The sequence below is a fragment of the Cebus imitator genome, unplaced genomic scaffold (assembly GCF_001604975.1).
Source record: "Cebus imitator isolate Cc_AM_T3 unplaced genomic scaffold, Cebus_imitator-1.0 Scaffold176, whole genome shotgun sequence".
Lineage (NCBI taxonomy): Eukaryota > Metazoa > Chordata > Mammalia > Primates > Cebidae > Cebus > Cebus imitator.
Window position 1 is genome coordinate 279,455 of NW_016107491.1, and position 23,220 is coordinate 302,674.

At 34.2% G+C, this 23,220-nt stretch overlaps 1 protein-coding gene across 22 annotated transcripts in view; it reads right to left on the minus strand.

The window, feature by feature from the left end:
* Nucleotides 1-23,220, minus strand: part of GULP1 (GULP PTB domain containing engulfment adaptor 1) — a 288,807-nt gene that overhangs the window by 103,941 nt on the left and 161,646 nt on the right. For 14 of the 22 annotated variants that reach the window (XM_037744480.1, XM_037744474.1, XM_037744477.1 and 11 more), the window contains 3 exons: nucleotides 11,978-12,053; nucleotides 8,973-9,044; nucleotides 3,086-3,147 (listed from right to left, as the gene is read on the minus strand). In XM_037744480.1, the coding sequence (XP_037600408.1) occupies nucleotides 3,086-3,147; nucleotides 8,973-9,000 (90 nt within the window). In that variant the 5' untranslated portion in view covers nucleotides 9,001-9,044; nucleotides 11,978-12,053. The remainder of the gene's footprint in view (nucleotides 1-3,085; nucleotides 3,148-8,972; nucleotides 9,045-11,977; nucleotides 12,054-23,220) is intronic. The other 8 variants (XM_017545041.1, XM_017545039.2, XM_017545022.2 and 5 more) reach the window with 1 other exon arrangement.

The window sequence follows — 23,220 nt, forward strand, 5'->3', positions numbered from 1 at the left end:
AAAAAAAAAAAACTGAAGACACTTCAACATAAATGTTATTACGTATTTCCCCAGGGAGAATAATAATTCTTAAAGAATTCTGTTGAATTTATCAGATTAATTTGTAACCAGTGGACGCCAAAAGTGAGTGAAGTGACAATAATCTTCTAATGGTGTGATCGTTCTCCCTTTTAGCCAGGATGAAAATAGGTATTTTTCTTATTCTCTACTTATATACCATTCCGATGTTACATCAGTTCTTCCTCTGGAATATTAAGCATATCTTTCTTTTCCACTAGAAATTTATCTACTACCCTATTGTAAACTTATACCACACACTTGGACCATTAAAATAACTTCCTAGGAAATTTAATGTCATTCTATCTCTCCTGGTCCAAACTGACTTTTTTTTTTTTTTAAAATCGCTTATGATTTATCTTCCTAAAATCCTGTTGAATTCGTTTACAGTCCAAACTGCTGCTTCTGCCATTCAAAGCCTTCCTTCCCAATTTGCCTTTTTAACCTTGTCCATCATTAATACCTGTATGAGATTAATTTAAAGTGTCAACTTGGCTAAGTTATAGTGCCCAGTTATTCAATCAAATTCTAATCTAGGTGTTGCAGTAAAGTTATTTCATAGATATGATTAACATCTCTAATCATTTCACTTTATGTAAAGGAGATAATCCTGGATAATCCGGATGGGCTAGAACTGATCAATTGAATAGTTCTAAGAACAGAACTGAGGGACAGAATTGACGTTAACCTGAGAAAATAATTCCACTATTTCAGACACTGTTGTAGCATTAACCCCTTAACAACTCAAGTGAGAAATTACTATTGTTACTATCCCTATTTATTGATCAGTAATCATAGACATAGGTTAAGCAATTTTCCCAAAGGCACACTGTAACTAGTTTTCCCAAAGGCACACAGTTGGAGTCATGATATAAACCAAGGCAATCTAGCTCTAGACTCTGTATTTTTTTTTTTTAATTGTGCTAAGTTACTTTCTGTGGTCATGGATTTGGTTTTCAAGTGGCATATTCTATAACAAGAATATCTTCAAAAATAATTCTACTATAAGGTCAACCTAAAAAGTGCTACAAACAAAGGAATTCAGAAAAAACATACTCTTCAAATGATTTTAATGCTACTTGGTACACATACAATATACATTATCACTCAGAATAGACAAAGCCATCCTGCCCTTCCATATTTTACTGGCCCAAGTCTGGGAAGATGTTTCTGCACTCTCCACTTTCTATAGAATGTCTTAAAATCATTATGCTTCAATGAATTGGCAGAAGCAACTTTTCCATGTAGACAAGCATAATGACTGGCAGAGTCAAAGATAGATCTAATTATAATATAACCTTTTAATATTTTATGAAGCTGTTTTTCAAATGAGACATATCAGTCACATAAAAATAATCTTGATGGTTTCAAATGGAGCATATAATTCCACTATAATTGATAATATCAAAAACTGAGCATGCACTTTAAAATCATAGCAGCTTTCCAGATTAAAATATTTTTCAGTATAGATTTCATATAGTATACCAATAGCTAATATGAATAATATCTGTAGAAATGATGGATAACATAAACAATTTTTCTCATTCAGTTAACTAAACTTTTCATGCTAAATTATGGCAATCAACCTTTATGTTAAGTTTATAGAAAAATTCATAAGGACTATAGTGATTTCAAATATAATATGTTCATACAGAAAACATTTCAGAGCATTTCCTTTGCTGCTAAGTCAGCAAGAAAAAAAATAAGAGATGGTGCACTCTCTAAATTTCACTACTGAGCAACAGCTCTGGAATAACTTCTTCTAGATGGGCTTTTAGATATTTCTTCCTTCTGATTCAGACTTAGATAAGAACCCTAGATGTTCACTACTAAACACCATGAACTTTCTCCTCAATAAACATTCGTATATTTTTCCTGAAATAATTGTTATGCCTAATCTCACTGTATCCCAGTGTATATTTTATAAATCCATAAACCTTTAAGTTCTCTTATAAAGATATAAGTTTTGTTTTCCCCTATTCTGTCTCTAAAGTTCAGCTGCTTTTACATTTGATTCTAATATTTCTAATCCCTTCCTTAATTCATTTCTGTCTCTTCCAAATTTTGACTCATACTTCCCTGAAAATTATTACAAGTTTGGTGATCACTAACTACAAAATAGCACCTTTCTTTAAAGTCCCTGTTGTAAACTGAATTCACTCATTTGTCCAGTTTTTCAAGAACAAATGAAATCTTTAAAGACACAGAGTATAGATTAATGTTTCCACTCCTCGATTAAAATGCAGCAACTTGAACAAAAGAACTTTTAAAGAGCATATTTTGGTGTGCTTTTTAAAATAATTTAGGCTGGGCAGACTGGCTCAGGCCTGTTATCCCAGCATCTTAGGAGGCTGGGGCAGGCAGACCATTTGAGGTCAGGAGATCGAGACCAGCCTGGCCAACATGGTGAAACCCTGTCTCTACTAAAAATACAAAGATTAGCTGGGAATGGTGTCATGTGCCTGTAACTCCAGGTACTCAAGAGGCTGAGGTGGGCCAATTGCTTGAACCCAGGATGTGGTGGTTGCAGTGAGCCAAGACCTCCCCACTACACTCCAGCATGGCTAGAGAGCACGTCTCCATCTCAAAAAATAAAATAAAAATTTCAACTTTGCTCCTTTTATCTTGAATGATAATTACATTTATTAAAATTGCAGCTTATTTCATTTGCAGGATTTACATTTAGGTCATGTAATACAACATAAAAATGTTTTTAAAGAAAGCTAATTTGTTAGTTGTTTGAGTTCCTACAGGCTATAATATTGCAAATAATTTTAACAATGACCAAAATCACTTGAAGAAAACACATATTTGACTTAAATAGTAATTTTAAAGAATATATTTTTTAAAAAAGAAACTATTCTACAGAGAAAAATAACTTCCTATACCACAATTATTTTATTTATGTAAACTTTTTTCAGGAATCAATAACCAGGAAATGTCAATATATAAGCAATCTAAGATTAGCCATGAATTAGTAATAATACAATAATAAAGTAAAATTAAATAGTATATGAACTATTTTTACCTTTGCATTATAGGGAATGAAATGTTTTGATAAAGCTTCAGGTGTATGCATCCATGTTTTATCTGTAATAAAAAAAAAACAGAGTTAAACTATAGATTTCCATGGTGTCATAGCCATGCATTACCATTTGTAGGGCATTTGAGCTGGGTAGAGTATTTCTAATTCTGAGATTCTTTTGCTACATTGAGAAAGAATAACCACTCAGATAAAAGAACAGTGCAGTTGGGAAGTGATATAGAATTCTTTCTTTGGTATAAAAGTCCCTAGCTTTACTTATTAAAGTTTTCAAATAATAAAAATAATACTGAATTTTAAAAGAACATATAAAAAGAACACCAGTGGGCTATGATTTTTACATCCATTTGTGATTTAAAACAAGTATCTTTCTTCTTTCACTTTATGCTCTCATGAATTAGAGGGTCTTTTTCTTAATTACTGGAACAATAAAATATAATCTGCTCTTTAACTCATTGTGAATATTATATTGTAGCATCAAGATTTAGCTATTCTAAAGGGAAATTATACTATACTAACAACTGCATTTGTATGAAGATGAAATATACCAATTTACTATGTTCATTTGGAAATCAATATAATATTATGATAGATCTTTATTCTAAATTTGAAGAAACATTGATCAAAGGTCTTCTCTCAGAAGTTTTGGATATAAATAATCTCAAATGCAGTAAATCAAAATGTTTCTAAATGTTAAAAATATTAGAAATAAAACTAACTCAAAAAGATAGAATATATTGAAACTAATTGTATTATATATTATTTACATTTTGTTATTTATATTTGTATTACTAATATTTTTAATTTAATTTTTGAACTTTATTAATACAGTCCACATATCTTCTCCTATATTTTGAGGAATTCATAAGGAGGAGAAAAAAATGTTAATGTTTACACAAAATAAATTGGCTTCTTTTTGAATCTGCATTTATTTGGAGTAAAACTTCTCAATCTTCAATGGTATTTTGTCTCCATTAGCGTAGTTTTATATCTAATTTTTCATGAGAGTTTAAAAATTTAGAATCAGTATTATAAATAAAACAAAATCAAAGATTTATTTTAGCATGAAATATATAAGTACGTACTGGAAGGCAATATTGTATTACTAACAAAGTATTTCAACATTAAATTCATATTTTTTAAATGCTGTTAACAGAAACTAATTTGATACCGTTAATATGTTCTTCTTAAAATGGGTAAATGTGAAGGCATGGAGAATATGGCATATATTTTTAGAATGCAAATTATTTTATACTATTTGAATAATAATGCACTATATTTATATTAAACTTGTTTATGGGGTACAGTGCAATATTCTCAAGTATTTCCAAACAAAAGATGAAGGACCAAGAGAACTGGGGCTATTTCTGACTACTAGAGTGAATATGTGATAGCCATATACTGGGGTGAAATGTTTTGAAAAGTAATACATTCTAAGCTTCAAAAAAATATTGAGGTTGACATTTAATGTGTGAAATTTGTATTTCTATATGGATTGTCATCTTAACTATACTTTCTGTGATTGCTAATGGATAGTAATATGATTAATTCAAGAATAATTTGTACTTAGATTTGGGGTATAGTCTTGCTTTTATATATTAAAGAAAAGTAAATCACAATACTCTTCCAAGACAACAAAACACCAAAACAATAAAAACACTTTTAGGAAAATAAAAAGATGTCCAATTTCTCCTTTTAACTCCTTCTCCTAATTCTTTTCATGTCTCCTTTCCAAAACATGGAACACATCTAAGGAGTATGTAAAGTCTGACTAAACTCTCAGTATGATGGATCATACCAATCTTAAGGCAGAGAGATATTAATAATTTATTTCTCCTATAAACCACTATTACTTGAAAACTGTTGAAATTGCCTCTGTTAGAGACTCATATTGCAGCGAACTAGAAAAAGTATACAAAGCTGCTTCTGCTGACAGACTAAAATAATCATAATATTAAATTCCAGTGGAAAAGCTGCAGTTCCTACAATGACAAAAATCTGTATTCATATATCAAATGCTGATAATTTAGTGCTTGCTTATTACATAACCTCAAGTATGAGCAGTACATTTATAAAACCTGAAGGATTTACAAAATCAGTTCATACTGTCATTCTAATTTATCTACTTTGGCAAAAAACTGACAGAATATAACTCTTTATATTAACTTATAGATATGACTAAATCTTGAGTAGGAAATACACATGACAGTCCTTGGTCACTATATGTGTTCACAGAAGGAATTAGATATACAAAAATGTGCAGAAATGGGAATATAGACATTCTAGAAAGAGTCTCCCTTCCTTGAATTAAGGTAAAATCACTAACTCAATAATGAACACTTACATGAAAGAAAATGCCAACATTTCAACATATTTGACAAATATCAAGTACTCTGATTGCTGGGTCAATAAGTTTAGGTTTTCAAAATGCACTTAGACTAAGAACTCATCAAGAAATATAGAGTAACTTCATTATTTCTGTATTACAAAAGCTTACAATGGGGAAACACCTACTTTGAGCACATTAAATTTAAAACTAAATGCTGTTTAATGAATAGACATATTCGAATAAAATGTTCATTAAAAAGAAAATAACATTTAAATATTCAATTTTAATGCTGTGCATTATGATATCTACTCAACAGTATGTCAACTAAGTTTTTAAAAAGTGTTATTAGTTGGATTATTTGATTATTTATTCACATGCCGTTTTTAATGCTTTTTTACTAAATGATTTATATTTGATGTAATAAATAGAATATAGAATTTTTAAAATAAAAGAGAAAATTAACACAGGGAAGGAATCCAAAACAAAGACAATGATTAAAATTTAATATATGGTTATATTTGACTAATTTTTAAAGAGCTTTTCAAAAGAGCTCAAAATGATATGACTCTAATAAATTCAGCACTCTTCAGAATCTCTGAGTAACTCTAACACCATTAGAGCATTTGCAAAGAAAATCAGTGAATTCAATCAAGAAATATGAACTCGCTAATTTGGAGATTTAATTAAAAGAAAAAACATAATTATGTTTAGGTTTAAGATGGTCTTTTTTCCTTAGACTTCTAGGTTCAGAATCATTTAGTAGTATTACATGTGATGACCAAGTATATTGGATATCTATGAAATAAAGAGATAAGCTTTTACTGAGAGAAGACCATCTTGCTTTGTTTAGGATACTGTACACAGTGTATGTTTATGGTACTTTTTGGGAACACGAAAATTAAATATTCTCTAGTGATATAATTATTATAGTTTCAGCTTCTCAAGATATAGAAATTGTTTCATAAAATTTAAGTTTTTCATGTCAAATTAAAATTTAGTCAAATAATGCTATTGATTGATTTTTTTAACAACTTCACCAAATGTTAGAATCAGAATTGATTGGTGAACTTAAGGTAAAATTTTCAGTTCAAATTCTAACTTGAGGTTGGAGCAAAATATTAATGAATTTCCTGAGATTAAATCATTAGACTTGAAAAATAAGAGAAATCTAAAGAAAAATAGAGAATAAAGTAAATTAGGAAAGAACAGGTGCTTCTGCTTGTGATTCTTCAAATCACTTCACTATTCCCATGGTTGTACTCCCACTGTGTTCAAATGAGACAGATATACAATTACTGGTTACTCATATTACTATCCAACTCTTGGGATTTCTCAGTGAAAAACCATTATGAACCCCCTTCAAATAAATAGTAAATTAGAAATGTGGAGCTTCAACTTTAAAGTAACAGGAAGGGAGGACTGTAAGCATATATATACACACACACACACACACACACATTATATACACACACACACATATATATACACACACACACATATACACACACACACACACACACACACACATATATATATATATATACACATACACACACACACACACACATATATATATATATAGAGAGAGAGAGAGAGAGAGAAGGTCTGGAAGTGTTTATTAAAAATAAGTTAGGATGATTAAAGTGTTAAGTTGCGATGTAAGGTTTCTATTACTTTATTAAAAATACTTCAGGTTGGGCACAGTGGCTCATGCCTATAATCCCAACACTTTGAGAGGCCAAAGCAGGAGGATCACTTCATGCTAGGAGTTTGAGACCAGCCCTGGCAATGTAGCAAGATCCCATCTCTATATAAAAATAAAACAAAAACTTCAACATATCATATAATTATTTATAGATTTTGTTACTTGTAAAAAGAATGAAAGAAATTTTCTTTTACTTTTGTTACATGTTGTAAACCAAAAGCAGCTACACACCATAATCAATGTCATTTTCCTTTCCCCTGATCCAGAAAAAAAATAAGTAAAATAATAATTTTCTAGTTTTCCAGGGTTGAAAAGTGCCTTAAAGGTCACATTATCTAAATTACCACTGAATATATTAATCTTCTCTGCCACATCCAAATGTTTGAACACTTCTCATTTCAGAGACCAAAACAAGCTAGTAATTTGAGTAATTTAATTAAACTTTTAAGTGACTTTCTTGGAATTCTTTCCTCCTATATTAAATAAGTAACATTATCATTTACACCTATTTGCCCTTTACTAAACTCAACCCCATGACTAAATGATGGTCCTTTAAACATTGAAAGATAGCTCTCATTACCACAAAATGGTTCTCAGTCATGCTTCCTGTTGCATGGCTGAAAGTCCTGAAGTCATCTCAGTCTTTCTCATCTGAGAATGTTACTATGTGTCAGTTAACACTGTAACCTTTCAAAAAGAGAACACACAGTGCCTGACTGCCTGATACTGAACAGAATACGAGTCATGGTTCTGGACAATTCATTAACCATACATTAGAAAATGGCATAGAGCCTTTGATAATCACACTGTTGACTTTATTCTTCTGCCATTTTTACACACACAGCACTCAAGGGGCATCTTCCAAATAACAGCAATATTTGAATCATGATAAAAGCCTTAGATTTTCTGGACCCTTGTTTGACAATCTGCAGTATCTTAGTAAGTTTATAGTGTAAAATGTGATCTAACTTGTCATTTTTTCTTCACACATCTGTAATCCTACTATATCATTCATGTATCATTACCTTCTTGCTTTCATTATGAATTTGATTATCATTATATAAGTATTATCTCCCAATTCATTAATAATATGTAAAACAGGAGACAGCCCCATGTCACCCATTAAATAACTCCTTTGAGAATTAAAAGGATACATTATTTAAACTTCACTGAACTAGACAAAGTTATACTTACTTTTCTATCTTTCTTTATAAGTGCATCATGAAATAGTTTGTCAAATGCCATGTTTTTCTGCCTTTAAAAAATAATATATATCTAGTTGTTTCTTTCAGTCCTATAGTCATCATTATAAATATTGCATTCATACTTATTTAAATCCTTACCTAAAAATTAATAACAAACTTATTTTGGCCTCACTGCTTTCAATTTACCTACTACCAATCCTCACATATTATTCAATAATACATGAAGCCTGTGCACATGCACACACACAATTATGAATGAATGTATGTTACTGTAATCTTATGCCAGCCCAGGGAATTTAGTATTATATGGCCACATAAGGTAAAGATAGGATGAAATTTCAAATCATTTTATGCTTTGCAATTTCACAAAAAGCTTCAAATTGCCAGGCAACATACTGCCACATATGTATCATGAACTCAGTGTAATAAAGAACTTTGATCTTTCACTAGGGTGATAACTAAAGAAAACTAATTAGCAACATTTGGAGATTTGTGTTGCTCTAATCTAACTTCATTTCTGGGCCAGGTGGTTTGACAACAATAATGAAAAAAAACCTGATTTCTTAACATCTCTGCTTATGTTCATAGTAATATTGGCTTGACTCCCAAGTTTTAAAAAATGACCACGCTTACCTTTCTTCCTGCTAAAAGCACGGTTCATGATGAGGATCAGCCAAATAAATGTTCAGTTCCACGTCTTATATCCTGTAAAAGTTACAAAATATTAAAACACAAATGAAGGACTGCTGACTTACCTCTTTTGTGCTAATTTGTTTAATTACAAAGCCTTTTAAAATTTTTAAAAATATTTACAAACAACATCCTAAAATGCCTCAAAGGACACTGGGTAAAAAAAACACAAGTACTGAATAATGTGAATGGCACAAGCAGATAGGAACATCTCAATAAAAATTCCTCTAAAGTTCTTCAATTTTGTCCTTCTTCTATTACACATACATCATTAACTACATTTATTTGCAAACTTAATGAGGAAAAAACCCAATACTTTTTCCTCAGCTTGTTGATAAGAGGTGTGTATATAAGCACTTTAGTTTTTATTTAACTGAGGCCCGGAGGAGTTTCATGTTTATTACAAAGTCACAAAGACAGGTGATATACTAGGAGCAGTGGTTAAAACCATAGGATAAAATTACCTATTACTTAAGGTTGTTTTACACATTAGGAGAGGTATGAAAGTACCTGGCACAGTATCTGGTATATATGGAGCTCAGAAAATATTAGCCAATGTCTTTGGGTTAGATATAGCATGGGATCCAAATTTAGTGCTCTTTATATAAGCATTATTTATCCATCAAAGAGGTCCTCTTAGTACCTGTTCTGTAGTGTATTTACTGTTGAGGGCTACACATCAAAATCAGCAGCTCAGCTAAAGGACTTTCTTTATGCACTGTTGTCCAACTGAGACATTTCAGTTTTATATATTTAATGGCTTTATGTAAAACAACAACAACAAAAGATTTCTGGAGTAACTCCTTCAGAGACTCAGCGACAATTCACAGTAAGGTCTGAAAAGAAAGTTATGATTAAACTTTCTGCACTGCATTGCAATCTATATTTGGGGTTCATAAAATAGTTAATATTACTAAGGAATTCACATTAAGGTCTGAGAAGAAACTTATGATTAAACTTTCTGCACTGCATTGTAATATATATTTGGGGTCCATAAAATAGTTAATCTTACTGATGAAACAGGCAGAAGTAACTTTGCTGCTCTGGTAACAGAACATTCATAAATTGAAATTAAGATAGCCTTTCACTTCTACCTTATCTTCTGTGCGGCCTAGTGTCACAGGTATATTTCAGGATAACACAAATACTTTTTAGAATTAAAATACTTTGCTATTTTTCAATAATTTGCATTTTTTATTTTTAGAATTCAAACACATTAAATAAAACTGTTTAACAATATCCTTCCTTGATAATCTAGAGAACTGCTTCAATAGAAATCAAAGGAAACTCATGTACTTGGTGTAAGAGCCCAGTTTGGTGTGCTTTCATCTGCAGATGAGAAGAGAGTAACTGAACTCTGGGTAAACGTTCCCCACTCTCTGTCCACTATGTCCTAGAGATCTCAGCTGATAGAGATAAATTCACCAGAGACCAAAAGCTCTGCATGATTCTGGAAATAGCTTCCCCCATACCACTCTAGGACTCAAAGTCTCTCCACCACTTCCTGCTAGAAGACTTTCATAATTTTATCACATTCTTTATTCCTATGTCAGTCAACATAAGCAGCTCAGGTTACTCTCATCACTTAGAATTTAATTTTAATGCATTACATTGTGTAACCACATCTTTCACTTCTCCCATCTTCTGGAAACATTTCACTGTGTCATCTGGCATTCACAATAAATCATTATCAAAATGCACTCAGCATTGTTTTCTAAAGGTTTCATCCACTTTGTCACTCTTAGTGAAATCCAATTGTTGCCTGAGCAAACTAGTTCTACTGTAGTCCTTTTAAGAGGCTGGCTGTTTATCTCTCGCACATATATTATACCAATAAACCAAGAAACGATGCATTTTCAATCACTGTACTTTTCTTTTTTTTTTTTCCCCAAAGCCCTGAATTTCTTTGAGGATTCTGCCATCAGACTATATATACGTAATGGAATACAATATAATAGAGAATATAATAGATTTGGTATCATTTTGAAAGTCACTTTTCACCTATATCTTAACAGACCTGGTTATTTCTTGAGCATACCCTAAAGAAATAAGGGAAAATTAAAAAAAAAAAAATAGTAGAAAAAGAACACAATGTATGCAAATGTAAAATTTGTCTTCTCTGGGAAAATAAAGTAACAAAATACTATGAAGTTTATTTGTCAGCAGATTATTCAGTATAGCTCTCCACTACTCACATTTCATCACTATGAGGTGGACATTTTCAACAAAAGGAGATTGTGAAATATCAGAAAAGGAGTTTCGTACTACATGATTTAAAAATTCATAAAATTAAATAATAGTGTGACTTTTAAATTTAAAAAAATATAATATAAATAACTTGGGAGCATATAAATAGAACAAGAACAACAACAAAAAGTCTTCCCATAATTATATAAAGTTCATTTGACCAAATATGGAGGATCTATAATGACATGACAATACTATAACTCTAAAACACCAGAAGCACTTTTGCTTGCTCACAAAATGTACAGATATAAATGTCAATATATATCAGATCAGTCATTTTTTTGAAACAAACTACATTCAACTATTCAAACACCACTTGTTAGCATTTTATTTGATCCAATGTTCACTCTCCCCTTTTTTTGTAAAATATGTCTTACAACTCCACCAGAAAATAAGTAGATACTAGCTACCTTGTTCAGTACCCCAATGTGTATAACACGATACGTGAACGCTAGGTTGCCATTCAATGGACTATTTATTTTATGTATTAATAATGCATGTTTCAATTTATTTTAATAATTGAGATAAATATATAGTTAAAATTTTAATGTTAATAAGAAATACAATTCTATGTAAATTGACTTTATCTCAATTTATAGTGTAACATAAATCCTTCTTTTCAGAGAAACTTTTCACAAATATTGTTTTGGTGACTACAAACACATGAATGAATCATTTCCCTATTATTAAAAAATTCTTACCTTTGGGAGGCAGAACAAGAAGGCAGAATAGAAGGCTCCACCAATCATCTCCTCCATAAAGACATCAATTTAACAACTATCCAAACAAACAAACAAACAAACAAAACACCTTCATAACAATCAAACATCAGATGAGCACTCAGTGCCTTGCTTTAACTTTGTGTCACTGAAAGAGGCACTGAAAAGGTAGAAGGAACAGTTTTGAATTACCAACATCACTCCTCCTCTACGCGCAGCAGCAGCAGCAGGTTGTCAAGAGCATTTATGAGTGCTGGGGAAGGGAGACCACAGTAATTGTAAGGCATTAAACTCAGTGGTATCCTGTTATAGAAGAGAGCAAAACCACACCAAACTCGGTTGACTTCTGGCCATGGAGGGAGCCTTTAAATAGCCTGAGCCAGAGGGATATGTCTGATCCCATCTGTCGAAACTTGAATTACCACAAGCCTTGCCATTGTGGACTAAAGTGTTCTGGGGCTCCAAATAAACTGGAAAGGCAACCTGAAACAAGCAGTGCAACTTTTAGGTGAGTCCTAGTGATGAACTGGGCCCAGAGCTAGTAGACTGCTGGGCCACATGACCTAGTGAGACACAAGTTGAGGCAATTAAGCTTCAAAAGACACCTCTCCTTTCCACTAAGAAGAGAAGAGGGAAGAGTGGAAAGGACTCTGTCTTGCATCTTGGATAGCACCTCAGTCACAGCAGAGTAGGGCATCTGTCAGAGTTATCAGGCGCCTGTTCCAGGCTCTAGCTCCAAGACAACATTTCTAGACATCTTGCACCAGAAAAGAACCGATTGTCTTGAAAGGAGGGACTCAGTACTAGCAGCCTTCATTACCTACTAATTGAATACCCCGTGGTTATTGCATAACCAGTAGCAAAACCCAGGTTATACAATAAAAAGCTTGGGTGAGACTCATGGCTTGCTGGCTTCAAGTGAGACTCAGAACATTCCAAACTGTGGTGGCTATTAGGGCAAAACTCCTTCAGCCTGAGAAAAGTGGAGGGAAAAGTAAAGGGGACTTTGTCTTGCACCTCAGTACCAGCTCAGCCACAGTGGTGTAGAGAACCAAGTGGTCTCTTGGGGTTGCTGATTCCAAAACTGGGCTCTTGCACAGCATTTCTGGACCTGTCCTTGGCCAGAGGGGAGTCCACTATGCTGAACGGTGAATCTCAGGACTGGCAAGATTCACTGCAAGCTGACTAAAGAGCCCAGGGACCTTAAGGTAACATCGGCAGTAGTCTGGCAGTACTCACCATGGGTCTGCAGTGACAGTGGCAATGAGGTTAGGCTCAACGTTCTTTGGAATGGGTAGGAAAGAATAGGAAGGACTGTGTCTTGTGGTTTCAGCTCAGCCACAGTACATCAGAACGCCAGAAAGACTTCTTTGGTTTTTGACTCTAGTTTGTGGCTTCCAGTGTACCTGTCTGGGGACTGGGATAACACAGTGCCCTGAATGGAAGGACACAGGCTAGCTGGCTTTGCCACCTATTGATTGTAAAGCCCCAGGGTCTTGAGAGAAAATGCAATAGCCAGGAGTTACAGCCGGTCTTGGGCAAAAGCAAGTGCTGTTCCAGTTTCAGGTATGACCCAGCATAGTCCTGGGTCAGCTGAGGGGTGCTTGTGTCACTCCACCCCACTTCAGGTGGTTCAGAACACACACACACACACACACACACACACACAGAGAGAGAGAGAGAGAGAGAGAGACCCCATTTTTTTTGAAAGAAAAAGAAGAGAAGAGGTCAAGAGTCTAAGAGTCTCTGTATGGTGATCTGCAGAATTCTTTCAGATCTTGTCCAAATCCATCAAGGCAGTATCTTTATGAGTCTCTAAGAACCACAGCATTACTGGGCTTGGGGTCCCCCCTAAAGCTTAGATCACAACATCCAAGACCTTTTGAATACCTGAAAATCTTTCCCAAGAAGGACAGATACAAACAAACGCAGGCTGCGAAAACTATAATAAATACCTAACACTTCAATGCCTAGACACAGACAGCCATCTACAAGTATTAGGACGATCCAGGAAAATATGACCTCACCAAACAAACTAAATCAGGCACAAGAAAACAATCTTGGAAAAACAGATATGTCACCTTTCAGACAGAGAATTCAAAATAGCTTTGCTGAGGAAATGCAAAGAAATTCAAGATATCACAGAGAAGGCATTCAGAATTCTATCAGATAAATTTAATAAAGAGATTGAAATAAAAGAATCAAGCAGAAATTCTGGACCTGAAAAATGCAATTGGCATACTGAAGAGTCTTTTGATAGCAGAATTGATCAAACAGAAGAAAGAATTAATAAGCTTAAAGTCACGCTATTGAAAAATATGTGGTCAGAGGAGACAAAATTAGAATTAAAAAGAATGAAGCATGCCTACCAAATCTAGAAAATAGCCTCAAAAAGGCAAATCTAAGAGTTAATTGGTCTTAAAAAGGAAACAAAGAAAGAGATAGGGGTAGAAAGATTATTTAAAAGGATAATATCAGAAAACTTCACAAACCTAAAGAAAGATAGCAATATCCAAGAACAGGAAGGTTATACAACACCAAGGATATTTAACACAAAGAAGACTATCTCAAGGCCATTAATAATCAAACTCCCAAAGATCAGGGATAAACGATGCTAAAATCAGCAAGAGAAAGTAAGCAAATAACAAACAATGGAGGTCCAATACATCTGGCAGCAGATTTTTCATTGGAAACCTTATAGGCCAAGAGACAATGTCATGACATATTTAAACTGCTAAAGAAAAAAAAATCTTTTAACCCAGAATAGTATATCCAGTGAAAATACGCTTTAAACTTAAAGGAGATATAGACTTTCCCAGACAAACAATAGCAGAAGTATTTCTTTAACACCAGATCTGTCCTAGAATAGATGCTAAAGCAAGCACTTTAGTAAGAAAGAAAAGAACATTAATGGGTAATGAGTAATCACCAAAGATAAAAAACTCACTGGTAATAGTAATTACACAGAAAAACAGAATATTGTGACACTGTAACTGTGGTGTGTAAACTACTCTTTAGTGGAAAGATTAAACCCTGAAAAAATAAAGAATAATAATTGCAAACTTTTCAAGACATAGTGCAATAAGTTATAATGGGAAATAACAAAATGTTTAAAAGCAGAGACATAGTTCAGATGTAGAGTTTTTATTTCATTTCTTTTTGCCTGTTAGTTGGTTTATGCAAACAGTGTTAAGTTGTTATCAGTTTAAGATAATGTGTTATAAAGTAGTACTTGCAAGCCTCATGGTAACCTCAAACTAAAAAACATACAAGAGATACACAAAAAATAAAAAGCCAAAAACTAAATCATATTACTAGACAGAATCTTCAATAAAAGGAAGACAGGAAGGAAAAAAAAGGAGGATAAGATGACAAAACACCCAGAAAACAAGTAATAAACTGGAAGGAGTAAGTCCTTAGTTATCAATAATTCCATTGCATCTAAATGGACTAAACTCTCCAATCAAAAGACACAGAGTGGCGAAACATGGGGTAGTGGGGGAAAAGAGCCATTGATCTGCTGCCTACAAGAAATGAGATTCATCTATAAAGACAATCATAGACTAAAAATAAAGGTATAAAGATATTCCATGACAATAGAAACTAAAAAAGAGTAGGAGTAGCTATATTTATTTCAGATAAAATAAATTCAAGGCAAAAACTACAAAAGAAGGAAAAAAAGGTTACTATATAATAATGAAGTGGTCAATTCAGCAAGAGGATATAACAGTTTTAACAATATAGAGTTACACTCCAATACAATAATAGCTGGAGGTTTCAACATCCCACTTTCAGCACTGAACAGATCTTCCAGACAGAAACTCAAAAAAGAAACTTCAAATTTAATCTGCACTTTAGACAAAATGGAGGCAACAGATATTTACAAAACATTTAATCCAATGGTTGCAGAATATACATTATTTTCCTCAGTGCATGGCTCATTCTCAAAGATAAATCACATGCTACGTCACAGAACAGCTTAAAACAGTCAAAAAAGTTGAAATAATATCTAACATCTTCTCTGACCAAAACTGAATAAAACTGGAAATAAATAAAAAGAATTCTGAAAACTATACAAACATGGGGAAATTAAACAATATGCTCCAGAATGATGAGTGGGTTAGTGAAGAAATTGAGAAGGAAATTGGAAATTTTCCTGAAACAAATGACAATGGAAATACAATATATGAAAACCTATGGAATATAGCCAAAGCAGTACTAAGAGGGAAGTTTATAGCCCGAAGTGACTCCATCAATAAAGAAGAAAAGCTTCAAATAAACAACCTAATGATACATCTTAAAAATTAGGAAAGCAAGAGCAACCCAAAATTAGTAGAAGAAAAGACATAATGAAGACAAAACATCCAAATCAATGAAATCAGACACAAAAAAGGAGATTGTACAACTGATACCACAGACATGCAAAGGATCATTAGTGGTTACTATGATTAGAGCAACTATATGGCAATAAATTGGAAAAATCTAGAATAAATGGACAAATTCCTAGAAACATATAATGTAACATGATTGAACCAAGAAGATGATTCAAAACATGAACAAATCAATAACAAATATCAAGATCATCAAACAAAGCTGTAATAAAAAGTCTCACAGTAAAGAAAAGCCTGGGACCTGATGGTTTCACTGCTCAAGTCTACCAAACATTTAAAGGACTAATACCAATACTACCCAAAGTATTCCAAAAAATAGAGGAGGAGGGAATACTTCCAAACTCATTCTATAAGGCCAGTATTACCTTGACTCTAAAACTAGACAAAGGCACATCTGAAAAAAAGAAAACTATAAGCCAATATCACTAATGAATATTAATGTAAAAATCCTTAACAAAGTACTAGTGAACTAAATTCAACAATACATTAAAAAGATCATTCATCATGAATCCCCAGTGGGATTTTATCTCTGGGATGAAAGAATCGTTCAACATATGCAAATCAATCAGTGTGCTATAACATACAAACAGATCAAAGGATTAAAAACCATATGATCATTTCAATAGACGCTAAAAAAGCATTTGATAAAATTCAACATCGTTCATGATAAAAACCATAAAAAAATGAGTATACAAGAAACATACTTCAAACATAATCAAAATCATATATGATAGACCCACAGCTAATATCATACTGAATGAAGAAAAACTGGAAGCTTTCCTTTGAAATCTGAAACACAGCAAGGATGCACACTTTCACCACTGTTATTCACTCTCTCTTGCTTCTGCTCACACCATGTGTGATGCCTCACATCCCTACAACCATGATTGGAAGTTCCTTAAGCCTCCTCAGAAGCAGAAACCACTGTTTCCTGCACATCCTGCAGAACTGTGAACCAGTTAAACCTCATTCCTTTATAAATTATCCAGTTTCAGGTATCTATTTATAGCAATGTGAGAATGGAGTAATACACTTGTCATCTTGGAAAAAAAAGCAAAAGTTAAAGAAATTACCCCACACCTTTGTGTTCCAGAAACAGCTTATTGCAAGGAACCCTTCCCCATATGACTTAGATGAGATGCAGGACACTTCCCTTTTGTACCTATGACAAGGAAAGACATAGACCTCCAAAATGCCATTCTTTGCTTCATAAATGATTAGCTGAACTGTTTGGGCCACTGACCAAACTGGACAAAATATTTGCTACTCGAATTAACCAAACTTTAGTTAGGCTTTACTCCTTCCCCCCAGGCCCCCAAACTCTAACCCGTATGCAGTCTCAGTAGCCTCAACCCTTCATTTATAGCCTCTCTTAATAACAGGCTGACTCTGTTTTACAGGGTACATCATTCTCTGAGCTCTCATCCCTAATCATACCACCCTCATTTGTCCTACTTTCTTACATCCAGTTCTTTCTAGTCTTGCTTACTATTCCCTAAAACAAAACAAAACAAAAACACTTTGCTGCTTAACCTTTGAGACACTTGCTGATCTTGTTCTTGGCATATTTTCCTTATTGCAATTGTCCCCCTCCCCTTGTTGCAAACATCCTTTCAAACAAAGTCTCTCCTTACCTAAGTCCAGACTTGTTTTTTTTTTTTTTTTTTTAATTTGACAATCTACTCAATCGTATTTGGAAAGATTTCTGGCGACTAACTGCAACCTATTTTGCTGAACTAATTTTCAAATTTTCCTTTCAAAATATCCACTGAAAAGGAGCTAGCTTTCTCAATTTTTCACACTAATGAGTGCTTTCATTTCATCATGAAAACTATTCCCTCAAATGAATTGAAAAAGATATCCTAAAAAAGTAAATAAATTTAGTTTTTTTCAAAATAATGGTGTAATCTTGGCTTCTCTAGTGTCAAGTACATATCTATAGTTAATAACTGTTGAATTACAAATCAAATGAGCAAATCAAGTTTTGTCAAATCATGTATACTTTATTGATTTATAGACACATATATTAGCTCCCAAATTTATTTCGTGTATGTCAATTTTAAAATAATCTTTAATAATTTTGAAGATATTTTTAGACTAAGGAAATTCCCTAAAGTTATCCAGTCATCTGAGTAACCAAATTATACTCTTCCTTTATTACACATATCACACAATATTATGAAAACCTATATAAATAAAAACAATGAATATTTTCATCAAGGAAAATATTGTAAACAAGCTAACAATGATAATAGTAATGACCATTCTCTGACATAAACAGTTCTACTAAACAAAAGAAATCTGTTAAAATAATATATATGTTTGAAGCAATATAAATGAATAATTTGATTCAGTCATACATGTTTTCAGACAAAAGTTTCATTGAAGTCAAGCAAACACCATGATTGTTCTGATACCAAAAATGAAAGATAAATGGACTCTAATAAGGAAATAGGGCAATTTTGTTTATTTAGGTTAAGCTTTTTATGGAAAAAAATCCTAAGAATAGAATGAAATTATGTTGGTATCTAATTCGATTCATCACTTAATCAGACATTTCATTTCCATCATCAATGACAGGCAGTCTCTGATAAATTCATAAAGTGAGCATTAGACCACCTGTGAGACAGTCATCATTTGATTGACTTAATCATTTATTTATTCATATCTTTTAAAATGTTTATTTAGTATCTTGTATGTCAATATGCCTAAAAACAAAGGGAAAGACATTTGTCAATGAGAAAAAAAATAAGTTATCAATAAGTGAACCCCATGGAAGATATTAGCAGGAAATATAATAGCTGAGATCTTTTAAAGCAATGATAAATGGCCTAGATTGGAGAATGGCATGCACAGCTTACAGATGTATTACTGAGTTCAAAGATAAAGTGAAGAAATTCACCTTGGTGACTACAAAAAAAGCAAAGATATATATCAAAGATAGACTAAGATATATGAAATAAAACTGCCAAAATCTTGATGCTGAGAATATTGTAGAGAAAAATATAAACAAAGAGGGGGATATAATTGAAAAAAATATGGAGAGAAATTTCAGAGAATTAAAAAAGATTACAAAAAATCTGAAACTGTAAGTTTCACACCTAGGTATGTTACAAGAAAATTAAGAATATTACAGGCAGAGAAAAAATATGCAACACTTCCAGACAGAAAGAGAAGGTTGCCTCAATAGCAACAAGAACCCTCTACTCTTCATTTCAGTTTAATTCCAGGTCTTCCCAACCCCTGAGAGTTAACATTATCATCCTCCTCACTCCAACTCTTGAAAATAATGAGAGATTTCTCTTTTAACTTTTGCCATAAACTTTTTGGGTTTTTTTTTGCTGTGTCATGTCCCCAGACCCTTGGCAGTCTTGTTTGATTTATATTTCTAAGAGAAACATGACCAGTCTAATTGATGGATGAATATTGAGGGTAACAGAAAGAAAATTCAAGGACACCTATTACTATTTTTTTCTTCTTAACTGAATGAATCATAGTGCCATTTATTAAGAAAAGGACACTTGGTGAAAGCAAAGTTTGAAACGAAGAATTCAAGACTCCTGTTTTGAAGCTTTTCCTCATTAGTATAGTAGTGAGTATCCACACCTGTCAAGACTTCTGTTTTGAATATGTTAGTTCTGAGATACCTACCAGACATCATAGACGAGATGCTGAGTTAGTAGTTGGATATATGAGTCATTGTCTGGTAGGTAGGGTAGGAATAGAGATTTTACTTATAAAGTAATCAGCTTGTACATGGCGAGATTAGTTAAGAAGTATGTGTACACAGATAAATGATATTGGAGCCTAAAGGCATGCCAAATTTATGGGTAGAATAAGGAGAGCAAGCTAGAGATAAGAAACAGCCATTGAGGTAAAATAAAAACCAGCAAGGTATGTGCTTCTGGTATCCAAATGAAGAATGTTTTTATTAAAATAAAAAAATGATTAAATGATAATCAGAGCTCTACAAAGAGAAAGCCTGAAAAACGACCATTAGTTTCAGAACATGGAGATAACTGGTGACTTTTGCATTGCAGTTTCCGAGGACAGCTACTAAAACAGCCTGATTAGGGAGAGGGTACAGCAAAATGGCAAAACTGAAGGCTCCCCTGATTGTCCCCCCAGTGAGGACACCAAGTTAACAAATATCTACACACACACACACACACACACACACACACACACACACACAAACTTCATAAGAACCAAAAATCAGGTGAGCGCTCACGCTACCTGGTTTTACCTTCATACCGCTGAAAGAGGCACTGGAAAAACATTCTTGAATCTCAGACTCCACCCCTCCCCCATCCCTCCATAGAAGCATGGGTTCAGAGAGGCAGCCTAGTGTTTCTGAGCATTGCTGTGCACTGGGGAGAAGGAGAGCTAGCAATTGTGAGGCATTGAGCTCAGTGCTGCCCTTGTTACAGCAGAAAGCAAAACCAGGCCAAACTCAGGTGGTGCTCGCCAAATGAGGAGAATTTAAACAAGCCCTACACGGACAGGAATCGCTAAACCCAGTGTTTGAAACTTCAGTTCCCCTAAGTCTTCCCATCATGAGCTAAAGTGCTCTGGGCCCACAGTCAGTGGTCTGAAGGAGAGAGGGGTCACGTCCTACTGAGACAACAGCCAGGACTGCTAAGGGACTGCTGGCATCACCCCTCCGCTAACTCCAGGCTGCATAGTTTGTGGCTCCAAAAGAAACCCCTTCCTTTTGCTTGAGGATCAGAGAGGGAAGAGTGGGGAGGACTCTGTCTTGCATCTTGTATACCAACTCAGCCACAGCAGGATAGGGCACCAGTCAGTCTTACAGTCTCTGTTCAGACCTTAGCTCCCTGATGAATTTGTAGAAACACCATGAACCAGAAGGGAACCTACTGCCTTGAAGGGAAGAACTCAGTCATGGCAAGATTTGTAACATGCTAACAAAAAAGTAACCAGAGTAATAACCAGAAGCAATACCAAGACACTACATCAAGAACACTGGGTGAGACTATAAGACTTGCAGGTTTCAGGTGAGACTCAGCACATTTGCAGCTGTGGTGGTTACAGAGTGAGACTCTTGCTCAAGAGAAGTGGAGGAAAAAGTAAAGGGGACTTTGTCTTGCACCTTAGGTACCAGCTCAGCCACAGGATGGTAGAGCATGAAATTGATTCCTGTGGTCCCTGATTCCAGGACTTGACTCTTGGATGGCATTTCTGGACCTGCTCTGGGGCAGGGAGGAAGCCCACTGCCATGAAAGGTGAGTCTCAGGCTTGACAACATTCACCAGAAGCTGATTCAAGAGGCTTCAGACCTTAGGGAACACTGGCAGTAGTCTGGCAGTATTCCCCATAGGCCAGAGGTGGCAGGGGCCACATGGTGAGGTTCTTCTGCCTTTGGAAAGGGGAGACAAAAATGGGAAGACTATATCTCATGATTTGAGTGCCAGCTCAACCACAGGACAACAGAACAACAAGTGGACTTCTAAGGTTTTTGACTGTAGTCCCTGGCTCCCAGGTGGCACCTCTGTACTCATCTAGGTCCTAGGGTCACTCACAGCATTGAAGGGAAGAACACAGGACTGCTGGCATTGCCACCTGCTGATGTAGAGCCCCAGAGCTTTGCGCAAAAGTAGGCAGTAGCCAGGGAGTGATTATAGCAGGCCTTAGGTGAGAACCAGTGCTGTGCTGGTTTCAGGTCTGACCCTGTGGAAGCTATGGGTGGTGGATACAGGGGTGAGGTGTTACTCTACCCTCCACTCCAGGTGGCTCAGAGCAGAAAGAGGGACTTTGTTTGGAAGAAAGTAAGGGAAGAGAACAAGAGTCTGCCTGGTATTGCAGAGAATTCTTCAGAATCTTGTCCAAGACCATCAGTACAGTACCTCTATGAGTCTATAAGAACAACAGCATTAGGGAACATGAGGTCTGCCCTAAAGAAGATACAGCTTTGATCACAAAACCTAAGTCATTTTGTATATCTGGAAAGCCTGCCCAAGAAAGATGCATACAAACAAGCCCATGTTGTGAAGACTACAATAAATATCTAACTCTTCAATGGCCAGACACATGAACATCTGCAACTATCAAGATGATCCAGGAAAAGATGACCTCACAAAATGAACTAAATAAAGCATCACATGTGACCTCTGAATTCAGAAAGAGAATTCACAATATCTGAATGAAGAACACTCAAAGACATTCAAGATAACACAGAGAAGGAATTCGGAATTCTATTAGATAAATTTAACAAAGATACTGAAATAATTAGAAAGAATCAAGCAGAAATTCTGGAGCTGTAAAATGCAAATGTCATACCAAAGAATGTATCAGAGTCTTTTAATACAAGAATAATTGATCAAGCAGGATTAAGAATTAATGGGCTTGAAGACAGATTATTTGAAAGTATACAGAGGAGAGAAAAGGAAAAAGAAAAGAAAAAACAATGAAGCACACGGACAGCATCTAGAAAGCCATAACAGGGCAAATCTTAGAGTTACTGCCTTAAAGAGGAGGTAGAGAAAAAGACAAGAGTAGAAAGGGATAATAACAGAGAACTTCCCAAACCTAGAGAAATATATCAATATCCAGATAAAAGAAGCTTATAGAACATCAAGCAGATCTAATTCAAAGAAGACTCCCTTAAGGCATTTAATCAAACTCCCAAAGGTCAAGGATGAAAAAGGATGCTAAAAGCAGCAAGAGAAAATAAACAAATATCATAAAATTGAGATCTAATACATCTGACAGCAGACTTTGCTGCTGTCTTTTTCTGGCAGCAGATAGTGAGATAGTGGAAACTTTATAGGCCAGAAGACCATAGCATGACATATTTAAAGTGCTGAAGGCAAAAAT